A 17,632-nucleotide genomic window follows, 5' to 3' on the forward strand; every position below is an offset into this window, starting at 1 on the left:
CACAGAAAACAATGCCAAATTTGAAGGGGTCATGTGGCGCGAAAGCTTTGAAGCTTGGAACTATAAGAATAATACATATGAGTTGGATCATTGATGACAACATAATGTAGTTAATTTAGGAATATGCGAAGACAGATGTGTAAAAAAAACCAACTTTATATAATAATATAAGACTTGTGAAATCAACTCTTTCGTTCCTATGGTTCCATTCTTAGTTATATTTAACTATATGCTCAAGAGTTTATCGAGTCAAAGTATGAGACAGGACTCCCTTGTATTATTGAATCACGAGGTTTCCACCTTTTCCGTATGGCTCAAAAATGAGAATGTCAACACGGGGCATCCATATTGGCTGGCCCCACATCAACCCGCTTGTCCATGAGAGGACTTAGCAAGGTTTGACATTGATCTATTACAAAGACACTACACGTTATAAAATCTAACTAGTGGAAAGATGGTGAGATAACTTAAGACCTAACCTTGACAACCACAAAGAGAGAGTGAGAGTGCGAGAGAGAGAGAGTGAGAGAGTGCGAGAGACATAATTATACAGACATAATGGCTATTAAGAAGGCTGTCTTAGTGGGCTGTAACTACCCAGGCACGGAATCCGAGCTTCACGGATGTGTCAACGATGTGTGGAACATGCACAAGCTCCTAGTAGACAGGTTCGAATTCTTGGAGGACGACATAAAGGTGCTCATCGACACCGACGACAACTACCCTCAACCGACGGGTGCCAATATCCGCCAAGCCCTCCACGACCTCATTTCCCAGTCGATAGCCGGCGACATCCTCTTCTTCCACTACAGTGGCCATGGTACCCGTCTACCTGCGGAAAACGACGAGAATGACGAGACGGGCTATGACGAATGCATTGCACCGACAGATCACAATTATATCATTGGTATGTGCCAATATGATTGCATTCATAACAAGAAACTATTGATATTGAGTTCCAAGTAGACATGAATCAACATCCATTCTCCCTTGTGGATTATTATCTATGCTTGGCCATAATCTACGAGAATAAGATAGCATTTTTGTTAATAACTACGTAGAATCCATGGAGAGACTGATATTACTCTAAACACAAGTAGTATTTGTTAAGGGGTTTAATCATTAGGATAACAACTACATAATGTGGGTTTTTTCATAGCATCAAATATTTTAAACTTCCTGTGAATCTATTAATGTGTACTATTAATGTGTACAGATGACGAGTTCCGTTCCTTGGTGGATAAGCTTCCTCCTGATGTCAAACTCACCATAGTCTCGGATTCTTGCCATAGTGGAGGCCTCATTGAGAACACAAAGGAGCAAATAGGAGAAAGCTACCAATCTTCGGGGGAAGGATATGGAAATGATGAGAATGAGAGTGCATATATAGAAAACACCACCGAGGACTACGGGAGCTATGGCAGAGATGATGTCGAAATAAAGAATAAGTCCTTGTCATTGGACATTTTGTTGGATATGTTAAGAAAAAAGTCGGGAAAAGATGATGTACGAGTAGGCAACATAAGGTCAACTTTGTTTGACATTTTTGGGGAGGATTCGAGCTCGAGAGTGAAGAAATTCGTGAGATCTCTCATGGGAGGGGATAATAATGAACAAGGAGGTGATGGGTTTATGGGGTTGGTAGGATCTCCAACAACAGAATTCGATAACGAGAGATTTGAAGAAGAGCCGAGTGAGGATTATAGTTATATTAGCCAGGAGGATAGTGAGATCGTACGGGGCAGTGATATGGGTATCCTTGTGAGTGGGTGCCAAACTAGCCAAACATCAATTGATATCAACAATGGTGATGGTGGTGATTCTTATGGTGCTCTTAGTAATGCTATCCAAACTATCATTGGGTTAGCCCCTCCGGATGAACCAATCACCAACCGTCAACTTGTTACACAAGTTCGTGAGCTCCTCGCATCACAAGGCTTCACTCAACAACCCGGTCTCTATTGTAGCGATGCAAATGCTAATGCTCCCTTCATTTGCTAGTTATCTAGGGTGAACTCTCTCTCTCTATTTCTCTTCTTGTTTGAACCTCAAATAACATGAGTGGTGTGCACTAGTTTCCATATTATTGCTAGTGCTTTATGTGTCACCATTTCATTAAATAAGCTACCAATATCATTGGTAAGGGATTGTATCTTAATTCGTGGTGTTGTCCTTGTATAGCAACTTGTGTTTCTTATCGACTCTAGATTGAAGGTCGGTTGAATAGATATCTCAAAAATAACAAAATTCATGCATACAAACCCAAGCCTAAAAGTAGCAAGCCTTTGTTGCTAGTGCTTTATGTGTCACAATATTGTTAATACGCTACCCATATCATTAGTAAGGGATTGTATTGTTAATTGGTGTTGTCCTTGTATATCAAGTTGTGTTCTTTATCAACTCTAGATGGTAGGTATTAGAGATCTAGGTACTAAAGTAAGCTTAAGATAAGGATAAACAAATGATAGATAGAAAGGAGAAAGAGAAAGAAGGGTGCCGATCTACCCGACCACCCCCGAGCGAAGGGATCGAGACAGACTCGAGCCTCGATTGGCGTCCCATACCACCGTCGTGGCGTCGAGTCGTACCTGGTGCTGGCGCGCTCGCTACAAGAGTTGACCCACCACAAGAGCAGAGTCTCGATGTAGTCAAAAGATGATCAAATGAGGGTAGCTAGACCTCTTATTTATAGCGATACCCAAGGCCCCCAAGCAAGTTCACACTTGGCCTAATGGGTTGTCTCAATCCCGAGCATTTAAAAGTAATCCTCCCCTTCTTTACACTCTCATTTAACCCTCACACTTATCCACGTGTATAGAATACTACGGTAAATTCTCACCATGGGATATTAAATGGTCATGCCCATAACATACTCCCCCTCTTTAAAACATTGCACTCTTGCAATGGAAAGTTAGGGAAGTTAGTTCTAAGAGTATTTTCGCGTTCCCATGTGGCATCTTTAATTGATTTATCCATCCATTTTATTTTAAATTCTCGGATTTCTTTAGTACGTAATTTTTTTGTTTTAACATCGAGAATTCTTTCTGGTACATGTGGTTTAGAAGATAATTCTTCAGATGTAACCAGAGTTTCAGTTGTAACTGTATTGTCGCCAGAACCTAGAAATTATTTTAGACGACTCACATGAAAGACTAGATGAATTCCGACACCATCGGGAAGAGTGAGACGATAGGCTGATGACCCAATGCGTTTGAGGACTGTAAAAAGGTCCACAAAACCGTGGGGCTAACTTAGCGCACTTACCCGTAGACAATGTCTTAGAATTGTGAGGTACACGTAAAAATACCTTCTGTCCAGGGTTGAATACACGAGGTTGTCTATGATGATCGGCATAAAAACGCGCTCTATCTTGAGCTGTTTTTATATTATCTTGTGCAATATGCAACATATCTTGCATATCCCGAAGAAAGTTTTGCGTACTTCGCAACTCATCATGATGTATATTAACATCAATCGGGGCTCATGGCTGAAAACCATACATCAACATAAAAGGACTATATCCCGTCGACGTATGCTTGGAGCTGTTATAAGCAAACTCCAAAATTGGGAGATAACGTTCCCATTTTGTTGGTTTTGCACCAACGTATGCTCAAAGCATGTCCTCAATAATTTGATTTACTCGTTCTGTCTATCCATCGGATTGAGGATGATCCGTGGAGCTCATGCTCAACGTAGTTTCTAACTTCTTAAAGACTTGCGTCCAGAAGTCACTAGTAAACTTTGGATCTCGATCACTCATGATATCCATCGGTAACCCATAAAAACGAAAAAATTCGTCAACGAATTGGTAAGCCAATTCAGGAGGTGTTACCGTGGTTTTAGTAGCAATAAATCTGGCCATTTTAGTTAATCGATCAACGACAACCCAGATGGCATCATGACCTTTTTGGGTGCGAGGAAGGCTAACAATAAAATCCATGGATATACTTTCCCACTTATTATTGGGAATGTCCAAGGGATGTAAAAGTCCTGCGGCTTTAAGTCGCTCGGCTTTGTTAACCTGACACTGGTGACATTTAGTCACATAGCTATGTATGTCAGGACGCATCTTAGGCCAATAAAATTGAGTGGAGATGAGAACGAGTGTACGATGTATTCCAGGGTGCCCTGTTGAGGGTGCATCATGGCATTCAAAAAGAATCCTCTTTTTGACCTCGGGTAAATCTGGAACACAAACCTTCCCATTATGGTAGAGCAAACCGTTAGCAATGTGGAAGTATTCCTTCAAGGATGTGATGGTGTCTGTTCCAGACTCAACTCTTGCCCAGTATTTTGCGAAATAACTGTCATCAGGATACTTTCCTCGAAGGTGATCATAAAGATCTGATGTTATTTCAGTGAAGCTAAGCATGTTAACTTCACGGATGCGACTTAGTGCATGTTAACTTCACGGAACCTTTACGATATCGTATGGAAAAATCAAAGTCCTGGATGAGATTAGCCCATCGTGCCTTACGACCTTTCAAGTCTTGTTGGTCACAAATTTATTTCAAAGAGTCGTGGTCCGTAGTTACCACAAAGCAATTTCCATAAAGATAATGGCGCCATGTTTTGAGCGCATGTATAACTGCAAATAATTCCTTTTCTTGAACGGTATACCGACATTGAGCAGAATCAAGTTTCTTACTCTCGAATGCTATTGGTTTACCATCTTGATACAAGACAACACCTATAGCATAATTGCTTGCATCGGTTTCAACCTCAAAAGGTTTTGAAGGATCAGGTAAAAGAAGTGAAGGAGCCTTGCAAACCAGGTCCTTGAGTTCCTTAAAGGCGAGGTCTAGTGTAGCATTCCACACAATAGGTTTTGTAGACTTACGCGTTTGACCTTTTAAAAGATCAGTAAACGGCGTCGTCAATTGGGAGTAATTACGAAGAGACATTCGCAAAAACCCGACAAAACCAAGGAATGATCGAACTTCTCGAATATTCTGAAGAGTGAGCCAAAGCTTTATTTTCTCAATGCGAGAAGGATCAATTTCAACTCCTCATTCGGTTATGAGATGTCCTAGATAAGTAATTGATTTCTTGAAGAACTCACATTTTGAGATCTTTGCATAAAACTGTTTGTCACGCAATGTTTGTAAAACAAAGCGGACATGTCTAGCATGTTCTTGTAATGTATGGCTATAAACTAAAATATCATCCAAGAAAATAACGACAAATTTTCCAAGTTGTTCTTGGAAAATGTCATTCATTTCTTGTTGAAAAGTAGCCGGAGCATTGGTCAAACCAAAAGGCATAACCAAAAACTCGTAATGGCCATAGCGCGTACGAAATGCCATTTTAGGAACATCATCCTCACTTATTCGTTTTTTATGGTAGCCAGTACGGAGATCAAGTTTCGTAAAATACTGACCTCCCTGCAGACGGTCAATTAGATCGTCAACCCAAGGCAATGGGTACGAATTCTTGATTGTCACTTTATTCAAGCATCGGTAATTAATACACATACGCCATGTGCCCTCTTTCTTTTTAACCAAGAGAACTGGTGCACCCCATGGAGATTTACTATAACGTATATAACCCATTCGTAAATAGTCCTTGAGTTCCGTAGATACTTCATCTTCTTCGGATCGACTTAAGCAATAAGGAGGTATAGTTATTGGTGCAACACCAGGTACAATATCTATACGATGGTCTATATTACGTTTAGGAGGTAAGCCATCTGGTAGTTCACTCGAAAAAACATCACGAAAATCATTTAAGATTTCGTCAAGTTGTTGTTGTTCAAAATATGTTAATTGAACCGGGACATTATCGATATTGTAAACGTGAATGTCCGGATAAAGTACACAATAAAATAACGTAGAACAAGACAATTCGGATATTGATGGACATGAGCAAACAATCGAGAGGGATTGTTTTTTTACACATTGAATAAAATGCGTACAATCGTTCAGTACAAAAGAAATGGAATGGCGAACCCAATCAATAAATAAAGAAGAGTTTTTATTATAAAACCAAGGATAACCCAGTATTACATTGGTGGTACAAAGATTCATTACATGGAAGTCTACTTCCTCTATATAAGTATCAATAGAAATTCCTAATGAATGAATCGCCCCGTTGATGTATTGTACTCTTCCATCAGCCAAGTGCACCGTGTAGGTGTGATCACTTACGGTGGGTTGGATTCCCCACATCTGAACCAAACGATCATTCACGAAATTGTGTGAGCTTCCCGAATCAAATAAAAATTGTACGGGAGATCCATTGATATACCCGTTTGCACGTAGTAAATCATTGGGACCCAATACATAGTGAGGGAAAGAACATTGACAATTACTTAAATGATGTGTATAGACCTGAAGGACATTAGGAATCTGACCTTTATGGTCTGCAACTTTAGCTTTGTTGTCGTGCTCTTTCCGTTGGAGCTTTCGACATTGATCTTTTGTATGACCCTTCTTTTTGCAGAATACGCAAAAAGGATGTTGTCGCTTACAATCGTGATCTAGGAATTCGTTGGGTGTCTTGCGTTTCCCAACAAATTGCGACTGCTTAGTCCCGGGCGCTTCGTTGGGTTTGTTGTGGTCCTTCTTTGAAGTGCGTTGATAGCGAAGAACTATTTCAACGGCCTCTTCGAAGGATTTTGGATCCTTATCGTGCACTATCCAGTGATAGTCCGAATTGGGGATGCCATTGACAAAACAAGCTATTAACCAGTTGTCCCTTTCTAGACCCGATTTCTGGATTTGGGTTCTAGCATGGTGAACATAGTCTTCTAGTGAGGAAAATTTCCTGCTAGAGAGGTTCATTAAAGCTTGTGCTGCCTCGGTTCGAGAGGGAGGTTGCAAAAATTGGCCCTTAAAAACCGTGACAAAATCTATCTAGGTATCGGGCAATTTCCCCATAGTACGGAGCCCACGCCACCAGGCGGCGGCCTTACCCCCGAGTTCTCAGCCGACATATGCAATCTTCGTACTATCTAGTGTGGGATAGAGCTCAAAATGAGACTCCCATCGTCCCAGCCATGTGCAGATTGCTTCTTCGGTTCTTTCCTTTTTGTCTCCCGTAAATGGCTTAACGACAAATGATGGTTCACCTTGTCGCTCATCAGGTCTATTAGTCTCACGTTGTAGACTAATGACACGTGCCTTGAGAGCACTTGAGATTGCCGAAGTTTGGTCATCTGTTGAGCAGAGTAACTAAGGTATTGGGTTATTTGTGCCAAATACATCTCAGTGGACATTTGTCCAGGAGGATTCCCTTGAGTTCCTTCCGCTTGAGCGGATGACATCGGGTCGTTAATTTGAGCCATTAAAGATTATTTCTAGAAAAGAAATAGGATAAGGTCAGAGAGATAGTCATAACATCATGTCGTGATGTAAACATATCATGGGCAAACATAAATCGATATCATGATCTCACGTCAATACCCCTCTAGACGTATGAGATGAGGTTCAAGATCAAGTTACTATGGTAACACAAAGGTGTTTTAAAAACCATGGGGGTGACAAATAAATGTCTTTCCCTGATCTCTATATAGATTTTTTCATGGTGGCTCCCCGAGGCTCAACCATGTATGTTCGCGTCATGAATAGTTTATACACGAAAAAAATGTTAACATAAACTATGTTTCGGTGCCCACATATGTGGTTTTGGCTCTTTAAGTCCTATTACGAGGACCCCGAGGTGCACTTAGACCTTAAGTCTAAACATGTGTTATAGTCATATGTATCAAGGATGTTGTATGGTCTTGGTCATATTTGAACTCGAGACCTCGAGAACAAATACATTAAACACTTGAGCCAACCAAGTGAGTTGCTCTTCTCGAATGCTTAATGTTTAATGCATATAAAAGATATGCGAGGCATTTGATCATATATGTTTTTTTTAAAAGAACATATATGTTAAGGGTCCTTATTTCGCCCTCATTTACCAAAACTATGTTGGTACGTTACCTAACCTCAAGTCTCGTAATTACGATGGCATACGCCAAAGTGCAACCTAATGGTCAAGCCAAATGAGCCCTGGTTTCGTAGTAGGCTCACGTGGCCCATTACATGGTCACGTCATTACGAATGCCTCTCGTAAGAACGAGCTCATGGTGGCATCGTATCCATGTAACGAGGGAGGGATGTTGGATACGTGTGTCATTGGAGCGACCTCACTTGAAGTGGGTCAAGCCCTACGTACTCAACATCATTATGGCTATAGGCATTTCTTTACGTAACGAAATCGAGGTCATCAACGGGGTTGTCAACAATAAAAAATTGTTGAAAAAGGGATGGTGACAACGCCATTCTCACAAAAATGTGAGGATGGCCACCAACATCCTTTTCCCGACAAGGACAACTTTCGATATAATCACGTAATAACGAATATACACATATGTTTACTTATCACATATATACGATCAAATACGTATATACGTGACCACATATGCCTATATTAAACATATCGTTACATTAAATAGCCACAAATGATGTGATCGAGATACGTAATCGAGGTATATACCTCTACGCACACGAAACATCCACAAATAAGAGATCATCGTAATACGCAATTGAGGGATTGACCTCTTACGCATACGAGACCAAACGCATATCGTTTACAACAAATCAAGTTATTAAACTCATATGCGAACGTAACATATGTTCGTGAACGTAATACGTAATTGAGTTATTAACCTTGTACGTATACGACACTCATCATATATTATTTATATGTCAAACGAGGTATTGACCTCGTGCACATATGTAAACGTTTTAGATAATCAATTAAAGACCACTACAACATCATTGACTTAATGAAAAAAAATGACATATAAACTAAACACATGATTAGATGGGAGAAGAGAGAATAGAAAAAAAAAATTATGGAAAGAGTTACCGAAGTTCTTTGTTGATCGTTGTCTGGATCAATGCCGACCGCACATCGATCGATCACCATCAATCAAACGACAAATGAAAAACAAAGAAACATTAGTACATAAATCTGATACCAAATATTAGAGATCTAGGTACTAAAGTAAGCTTAAGATAAGGATAAACAAATGATAGATAGAAAGGAGAAAGAGAAAGAAGGGTGCCGATCCACCCGACCACCCTCGAGCGAAGGGATCGAGACAGACTCGAGCCTCGATCGGCGTCCCATACCACCGCCGTGGCGTTGAGTCGTACCTGGTGCTGGCGTGCTCGCTACAAGAGTTGACCCACCACAAGAGCAGAGTCTCGATGTAGTCAAAAGATGATCAAATGATGGTAGCTAGACCTCTTATTTATAGCGATACCCAAGGCCCCCAGGCAAGTTCACACTTGGCCTAATGGGTTGTCTCAATCCCGAGGATTTAAAAGTAAATCCTCCCCTTCTTTACACTCTCGTTTAACCCTCACACTTATCCACGTGTATAGAATACTACGGTAAATTCTCACCACGGGATATTAAATGGTCATGCCCATAACAGTAGGTTGGTTGCATACGTCCAAAATCCATGCCTAAAAGTTACAAGATTAAGAACATACGGTGAAGATAGACTTTATATAATCATGTCTATGGAGAAATCCTCAAACTGACCATTACCAAAGGTTCACCATTTATAGAAAACTCAAAATATCTAATAAATAATTCGATCAATAAAGAATTTACAGTTTTACAAGAGGTATATATAAGCTCAATTTCTACACAAATATAATCAAGCCCAACCTACATCCGCAGAAGCATTATCTTGGAGACTCACTAGAAACACTTAAATGAGAAGATGTGGCACAAAATCAAACTGAAAAGAGGTCCCAAGTCTCTGCCTACTGAAATTCACATTCTGATTACTCCTAGATTCCAGAGCTTCTTCCAAAACACTACTGAAACAGCTCAAAAAACACATCCACTCTTCATCACTCATGTCCCCAAGAGAAAATTGATTTGTATTAGCAACAGAGACGCCTTTCCCATTCATCTTGGGTGCTGGTGTCAGACGAACATGTTTGAACAGATATTTCATCTTACCACCATAGTTTCCATATGTGGGCTTATGGTGATTCAAACTGATGCACGACTGAGTATATTGCTTTCATCCTGGGACTACCAAATGGTTGATGTCCACTGACATGCCACATATTTCTTGGGGATCCTAAGGAAAGTATCTTGTTCAAACAACTAGATTTAACAATTGAAACTCCTTTGTTTGCCAGCAGTAAACCATCTTCATCCAAAGGAGGGAGACATGGTTAAAATCGGTACTTGGGCCACACAACTTCCATCTCCAAAACAATCTTCCTCTACCCTAAACTGGAGGGCGCCGTAATCTTCCAATCGAAGCTTGGCGACATGGTGTTAGCCTGGATGTTGAACAGACCATAACGACGAAATGGGCCACAGCAAATGCATTGTCACTTCTGATGCTAAACTCGCTTGATTAAGGTGCCAACAAGACCGTGCTCAGTGTTAACAAGTTTATATTGCGGCCAAAGTAGACCAACCCTTACTAACAAAACAATGAGACTAACTCACGAATAACCCTATTGTGCTTTGTGATATGAACCTGATATACCATCGAATTATATTACATCAGGAAAAAAGGGGCGCCAAAAATATAATTGACAACCACACACAACGAAATGAAATTGTTTTCTTTTACCCTTAATTTCTGTTGATTATAACTTATAAGTATGGGATTGAAGTACAAAAGATATTGCATTTAGGGCATACCAGTCTCGCAAAAAGGATTGACAATGTTAATATCCAAAAACTCTCATCATCGTCACGGTGGAATCACTAAACCATCAAATTTACAACAAACTTGGTACGAAGACAAAACATTTTCACCATACACATGGATGCAAAAGGAAATCCCCATCGGTGGATGTTTGGAACACATTTCCTTTCTATTACATCAAGATCAAACAACCCTAGGTATCATTTGTTTGTTTTCCTGCTTCTACTTGGACATAGCATTAAGACGAAGGTAGGATGGTTTACCTGTAAGATTGTGTAGTGAGTGAGATCGACAGAGAGGAGAACTCTTCCACAGATGACAGAAGTAGGGCTACAATACCAGATGAGATCAACGTTGTCTCTAACTCCCTCCTTTACTTACCTATCTCTTGTGCTTTTTAATCAATCTCTCTGTGTCTCCTCCCTCTCTGTTTTCTCCTAATCTCTCTGTCTTCTCTCAAGGTGTTTTTCACTCTCTGTTTTCTTATTTTCTTTGGCTTCGTTTTTTTATTTCTTACAGTACCCCTCCGTAGGGGCATATAAGCAATAAGTATAAGTAGTGCTGAAATTACAAAAATAACCCCTTACCTTTTACTTATTACCTTTTCAGGTGTGGGTTCCACTTGTGTGGAAAACCCCCCGTACATATGTATGTGTTTCATGTTGTGCAAATGAAGTGCTTTGTTTCTTGGTGAATAACCTTCCTCCTGATGTCACACTGACTGTAGTCGCGTGCATTCTTGCCAATTAATGAGCAAATCGAAGAAAGCCTCAGTTAAGGACAGGCAATGCCGAAACCATAGCAAGGACACAAATCCCAATCCTATCGAGCACTAGAGCGGTGGCAGAGGTGATGTCCTTGCACTATATATCTTGGTTCTAGAATAGTAAGGTGAAGCTAATTAAAACAAACATGTGAGTAGTCCTAAACTTCTCCACACTAGTTAGGTTGCAATGTGTTTATCGAGATCCTTAGCCACTACCCCATGGACATTCATTGACACATACAGATTACTTCTTTTGTTTGGGGTCTAATTATAGGTTTAGGATTTTTAATTGTAGGGATTCCATGTCTTTTTCATGTGGCTCTCTATGCTCAATTGTTATACCTTCTACTACTTTGCTCAATTGCCTCTAGCAATTGTCAACAGTTCCATTTTAACCGATAAGAACCGTGAAACCGCGACTTAATAGTTTATATGGTTTGGTTCACCGTGAAACCACGGGTTAATAGTTTAAATGGTTTGGTTCAATTCAAGTTCGGGTTAATAGTTTAAACCGGATGTGAGGATGTCTCCTGCACGAAGAAGTGCTGGTCAATCTCGACATCGCCGATTTTCACCCGTACGTTCGGGCATGCTCCATGAAGTTCTTCCGTAGCACGCGTCGCTGCCTATATTTTCAAGCCGTGTTTGGTGTTGATCGGCCATTTCCCCCTTTTGTAGAAGTCCATGGACATCAAGTTGATTTCTAAACCGCGGTCCACCAACGCCACCACCGGCTCCTGGACATCCCCGATCTTAGCAGGGGTCTCCGTGGTCGCTCTGGCCCAGTGCGGCCTCGAATAGTGGCTCTTTGCCAACTCGTCTTCTAACGCCATGTCCTCTATGTGCGTCGTTTGCACTTCCACCGGCTTCTCCAGCTCTAGCTCTGTCGACAACGTCTTCCTCTTCACCAACTCTATGATGGAGTCGTGGAACTCCTTCTTGGCGATCCCGAGCACTTCCCTTAGTGATAGCTCCACTTTGATGTCGAGGATGAGTTCCTCCAGGACCTTTCGCAGGTCGGTGGTTCGTTCGATTTCCGTGCTCAACCGGTACCCGGCCTTCTTGGCTTTATCCGGTGTGCCGGTCGCACCAGCCTCATTCTGCCTTTGGCCGAATCGGCTCTCATACCGTTGCGAGGGCCCGGCCCCTCTGGTTTTACCTACTCGCTTGTCTTCCACCAGAGCCTCGTAGTTCTGGCATGCGGCTTCGACGAAGCCCGTCTTTTCTTTGACCAGGTCACTCCACCCGGTTACCTCCGGACCCGTTTTTCCGCGCGGTCCGCTTCTTCTTTCCTTAGCCGCGCGCCGGCGAGACCTTCCAGCATCAGCAGCCAGAATCCGGCTTTGTCCGTCTTCCGGGCCTCACCACCTCCGACCCGGATCCCTGCCGACGCCGAGTAGTGGATGGTCTCCGCGTGGCGAGCCGCTGCTTCTTCCATCAGCCATTTCATACCCCCTCGTCCGACATTCAGGTCCAGGGCCCTCTGGGTCTTGCTAGCATGCACCCGACCGTTCCATAGGTACACCACGTTGGCTCTCATTGCCTCGGCGAAGTCCCCACAGTCCCTCCGGACGTGGCCGACCGCGTCGCACCACAAACACCGGTTTCCAGCCAAAGGCCTTCGGTCACGAGCCTGTTCGCCGTCGTCCCTCCGTGCCTGTGCAATCTGGAGGTCCTTTACCATCCTAGTAAGCCCCTCTAGAGCTGCTCCTCCACTCGAGCCTCTGACCATGCCGATCGAAGTCGATCCCGTCCAGGGCCAGTCTCGGGTCTCTTCCCTTTACGCTGGCGGGGTTGGCTCAAGATTCCTTACTGCTATAGAGCCCGCCCTTGTTGATCCTTTATCAACCCACTCTCGCCGTTTGTCAAAACGGCCACAAACTCTCTTCACCACGGCCCAGTCGGCCGTCAGCCCATCATCAGTCTCCAGCAGGAGACCCACTTGCTCCCGGTCCCTCGCATTGTTACCCGTATAGGTATACGGGAGGGTTAAGTGTAATGTGAAAGGTGTAATGTGGAATATGAATTGTGAATGTGTGAGCGTGTGAGTGTTAGGTGAGGTAAGTAGGTGTACCTACGTCCATTCGGCTTTTTGTAAAGATCTTATATAAATCCTCACTCATGGGGCATGAAAAAGATGGAATATTGAAGTTACCCACAAACTGTGTCTGTCTTGATTCTCTCTCTCTCTCTCTCTCTTTCTCTCATTTGTTCTCTCTGTGCATCTCATCTCTCCCTCTCTCCTCTCACACTCGAACCCCCTTGGGAGGGGGGTGGAACCGATCTTGGCTCCACCCCCCACCCATAAACACGCATCCACCGACTTAACGAACAGTAGGACGCGACTCGTGTCTAGTATGGTCCGGTCGAGCGCCGAAAGACGCGCAAAGCGTTCTTCATACTCCTAGAGGAGCACTGACGCGTTTCTCCCCTTTACGGGGTTCTCTATCCATTCCATGAAATCCCGTTTCGAGAGCCGAAGCGCGTCATCAAGCCCGTATTTTTCGAGGAGCCGACCTTCAAACTCTTCCAGGTCCGGCTCTCAGCCGTACCTCGAGCACCTCCGCATGGATGCCCGGCATCGCCACTCGAGGGACTCCAGTCAGTCGCCTCTCTTCCAGAATGTCTCTCATTACCATCTCGGCCCGGTAGGCCTCCAAATAGCTCGTGGTGTCCTTCCCACTGAACCGGCCTACCGCTTCAATGGCCCTATCAAGGGCGCTTGCGCCTTCGTGCGCACTCACTATCTGATCCACAGCCGAAGCCATGGCTTCCGCGAGATCCGACCCCTTCATCTTTCTATTCCTCTGCCGCCCGTTCACGTCAGGTTCACCAAATATGTCGCGTTATTACGCGCGTGCGCGTAGAAGGGCGGGACCACGGGGGTCTTTGACCGAGGAATAGCTGAGAAGGAGGAGAATGGAAACAAAGATATATAAATAAACAAAGATATATCAAGACGGTTACAACTATAGGCATGTTGTTGGGGTGGGGAGTGAAGCCTAGAATGGCTTCACCCCCCTCCCAAGAGGGTTACGATGGGGAGAGAGCTAGAGAGAGAGAGAAATAGGAAATGATACATATGTGAGAGGGGAAAATTGTATATCCATTACTTGCCCCATAAGGGGTTTATATAATACATAATGTAACGATAAATAATGACCATTACAAAAGAGACCGTTACATTCTTGTCACATGCACATAACTGTGCATGTGCTTACACATACTCATCCTCACACTCATATACATTACACATACCGAACAACCCTTTCAATGTGTTTTACCCTTTTACTGCCCCGTACAACTCCTACGGGTAACACATGGCACGCCTGTGGGATAGTGCATCGCACATTGAACCCACTCGCCATGGCAACTATTAACGACCGAAACTCCATCAATCGTCTCAACAGTTGGAAATCCATCGACCAGATCAGAGCTCTACGATCGATAACTTCGATCGGAGCATTGCTTGACTCGAACCTTCTCGTTCGGTCAGCATGTCGCTCAATTGGATCACACACCGATTGGCTCCTCCATTGTGGCATGTGTCTTTCATGATTCTGTTACATGTATGTGTATTTTTCGGTTTCTTCATGTGAATTGAGCTTTGTATTTTGTATCCTTGGTCTCTAAAAACTTTACCCTCAAGTTTTTTTTTTTTTTCAAATTTTATTTTTGGCCCTTGAGTTTTCGAAATTCTGCATTCTACCCTCCACTTTTTGAAATCTCACGTCATGCCTTTGAGCTTTTGAAATTTCATCTTCTTTGTCCTTAAGTTCTGAAAATTTCTCTTCATACTCCTCTTCTCTTTCTTCGTTTCCTTCTCTCCTCTTTTTCTTCTTTCTTTTCTTCTTCCACATTCTTCTCTTCTTCTGCTTTTTGTTTTCATCTGTCTGTGTCTTCGTGGCCGTCACTCGGCCCTTCTCTCGATCACGAGTCTCGGTCGTACTCTCGAGCACGCGTCTCGACCATCCTCTCGGCCGTGCATCTCGGCTGTATTTTCGATCGCGTGTCTCGGTCGCGCGTCTCGTCTTGGCCGTACTCTTGGCGGCGGGTCCCGGCCATACTCTCACATCTCGGTCGTCCTCTCGGACATGCGTCCCAGCCATCTTCTCGGCCGTGTGTCTTAGCCACGTGTCTCTCGGCCGTACTCTCGGCCACACGTCTTGGCCGTCCTTTCAGGAGACAAGCATGTCCGTGTGATGTTTAGAGCATGGAGATACGACACAAACAGAATGATATAGGGGCAAAGCATTGGGGTCTCTTTCTTCCTTCTTTCTCCTTTCTACCTTCTTTCTTCCTTCTTTCTCCTTTCTACCTTCTTTCTTCCTTCTTTCTTCTTTCTTTCTGTTGTCGTTTCTTTCTCCTCTTCGTTTCTTCCTGTTTTCCTTCGTTGTGTGTGTATGTTCTTTCTTTTTCTTTTTCCGTGGTCGTCCCTCTGTCTATGCCAGTCGTGACTGTCGTACATCGGCCGTTGCTAACCGCGATTAGTTGGTGACCATGTCTATTCGACCGGTGTCTTTTTGGTCGTCATTTGGCAGTCTCTTAGGGGCATAGCAATTCGTCTGTCAGTCTAGCTGGCTACCGACTACCGTGTGTCCGGTGGCCGACTCTATTCAGGGCCACGCCGTATGTATGTTGTTAGGTCATCTCTCGATTTGCTGTCGTTGTTTGGTGGTCGGCTCTGACTGTTGGTTGTTCTACCGTCGATGTCCCTCGGCTATCGGACCTTTGTCCGGATGCCTCTGTTTGGCCAGTCCGTTGGCCGTGTCTTTCCGGAAATCTACCGGATGTTGGCCATCTCTCGGCCAGTTCGGCCGTCGATCGTTTCGGTCAGGCTGCCAACTGTCAGACCGTTTGTCGCCGTTTGTCGGCTTTGTCGGATGTCTGCTATCTGTCTGGCTCTACTTCCACCGGCTGGCCGTGTCTCGGTTGGCTGTCCGGCAGCTAGCTCCGTTCGTTGGTTGTTTGGTCGGCCGCCGCCTGTCTCTCTCATCCACCGATTGGTGTTTGTTCAGTGCCGTCTACGGTCCTGAACCAGGAACGAAATAGCTTTGATTGGCCCCACTTGGGCTTGAGCCACCACCATAACTTGGATCCAAATAACCACCATATCCAGTATTGGCAGCATCAGGGCGAGGAGATGGTGGTGCTAGTGAACTAGGTCTCACCCCAATATTTGAACTAGATGTAGAGCTCCCATAAGCGCTCATTGTAGATGGAGATACATTTCCACAAGGCACATTACTTCTAGAGCCATGTGATCCCTGGTTCACATTGCTACTCATCCCACCATAACTCTAATTTAGATTTTGACTTGAGCTCAGAGTTGCTATAAGAAAGCTTGGATGGAAGCGATGGAGTGGGGAGTGATGATAGCTGCCATAGCCGTGAAGAGTCTTTGGGACAGAAAAACAGACACGCAGAGAGGAGGGGATGATGAATGTAGAGAGGGGTTGATGATGGTTGGAGATGGCGATGGTAAAGGCATCACAAGCATATGTAAGGTCACCATAACGTTCCTCCCCCTCCTCCTGTCGATTCTCTGTCATCATGTGGGTGTGTCTGAGTATCTGTAAAACCGCCCACGAGTCACTACCACCACCAAGGGAAAAGGGAATGATAGCCTTTTCACCAAGGCCCAACTCTGGGCCACATCTTCTAGAATCCTTTTCTCCCATAATCATATACATCAATTTTTCTTCTCACCCATGGAAACTTCTGCTTCCCCTCTTAGTTTAGCTGCCTCAGCTGCAAGAAGACCTATAGTATTCTGCAGGTTTTCTACCATAGAGCTGATGGATTGAAGACGATATTCAGCCATGGCTGTAGATTTCCTTTCAGCTTCGATCCTCTCACTCTTCTATGATAGGATGTTCTCCATGTCTTCTTCAAAAGTCTCTTGATCTCATCAAAAACCTCTCATCGTATCATGTAGAGAGTCTTTCACCAAAAACATCTAATCAAAACGGCTCACCATACAATGAGTCTACGGACAAGAACACACTCTCTAACACAGAGACTAATAGACATACAAAGATGGGGAGTGAGGGAGCACGAGAATGACCTCTTCTCAAGGGAGGGTCGTCCGTTCAAGCGTGCCAAAAGTGTTGTTGGGGTGGGGAGTGAAGCCTAGAATGGCTTCACCCCCCTCCCAAGGGGGTTACGATGGGGAGAGAGCTAGA

At 43.7% G+C, this 17,632-nt stretch overlaps 1 protein-coding gene across 1 annotated transcript; it reads left to right on the forward strand.

The window, feature by feature from the left end:
* Positions 1-484: 484 nt before the first annotated feature.
* On the forward strand, positions 485-2,360 carry LOC147851935 (metacaspase-6-like). Its single transcript, XM_087333732.1, has 2 exons — positions 485-907; positions 1,217-2,360. The coding sequence occupies exons 1-2, from the start codon at positions 559-561 to the stop codon at positions 1,999-2,001; spliced, it is 1,134 nt and encodes a 377-aa protein (XP_087189858.1). The 5' UTR covers positions 485-558; the 3' UTR covers positions 2,002-2,360.
* Positions 2,361-17,632: the final 15,272 nt, after the last annotated feature.

Source organism: Azolla caroliniana, unplaced genomic scaffold (assembly GCF_043228905.1).
Source record: "Azolla caroliniana isolate FFs.n. ecotype wild unplaced genomic scaffold, voAzoCaro1.0.p SCAF_18, whole genome shotgun sequence".
Lineage (NCBI taxonomy): Eukaryota > Viridiplantae > Streptophyta > Polypodiopsida > Salviniales > Salviniaceae > Azolla > Azolla caroliniana.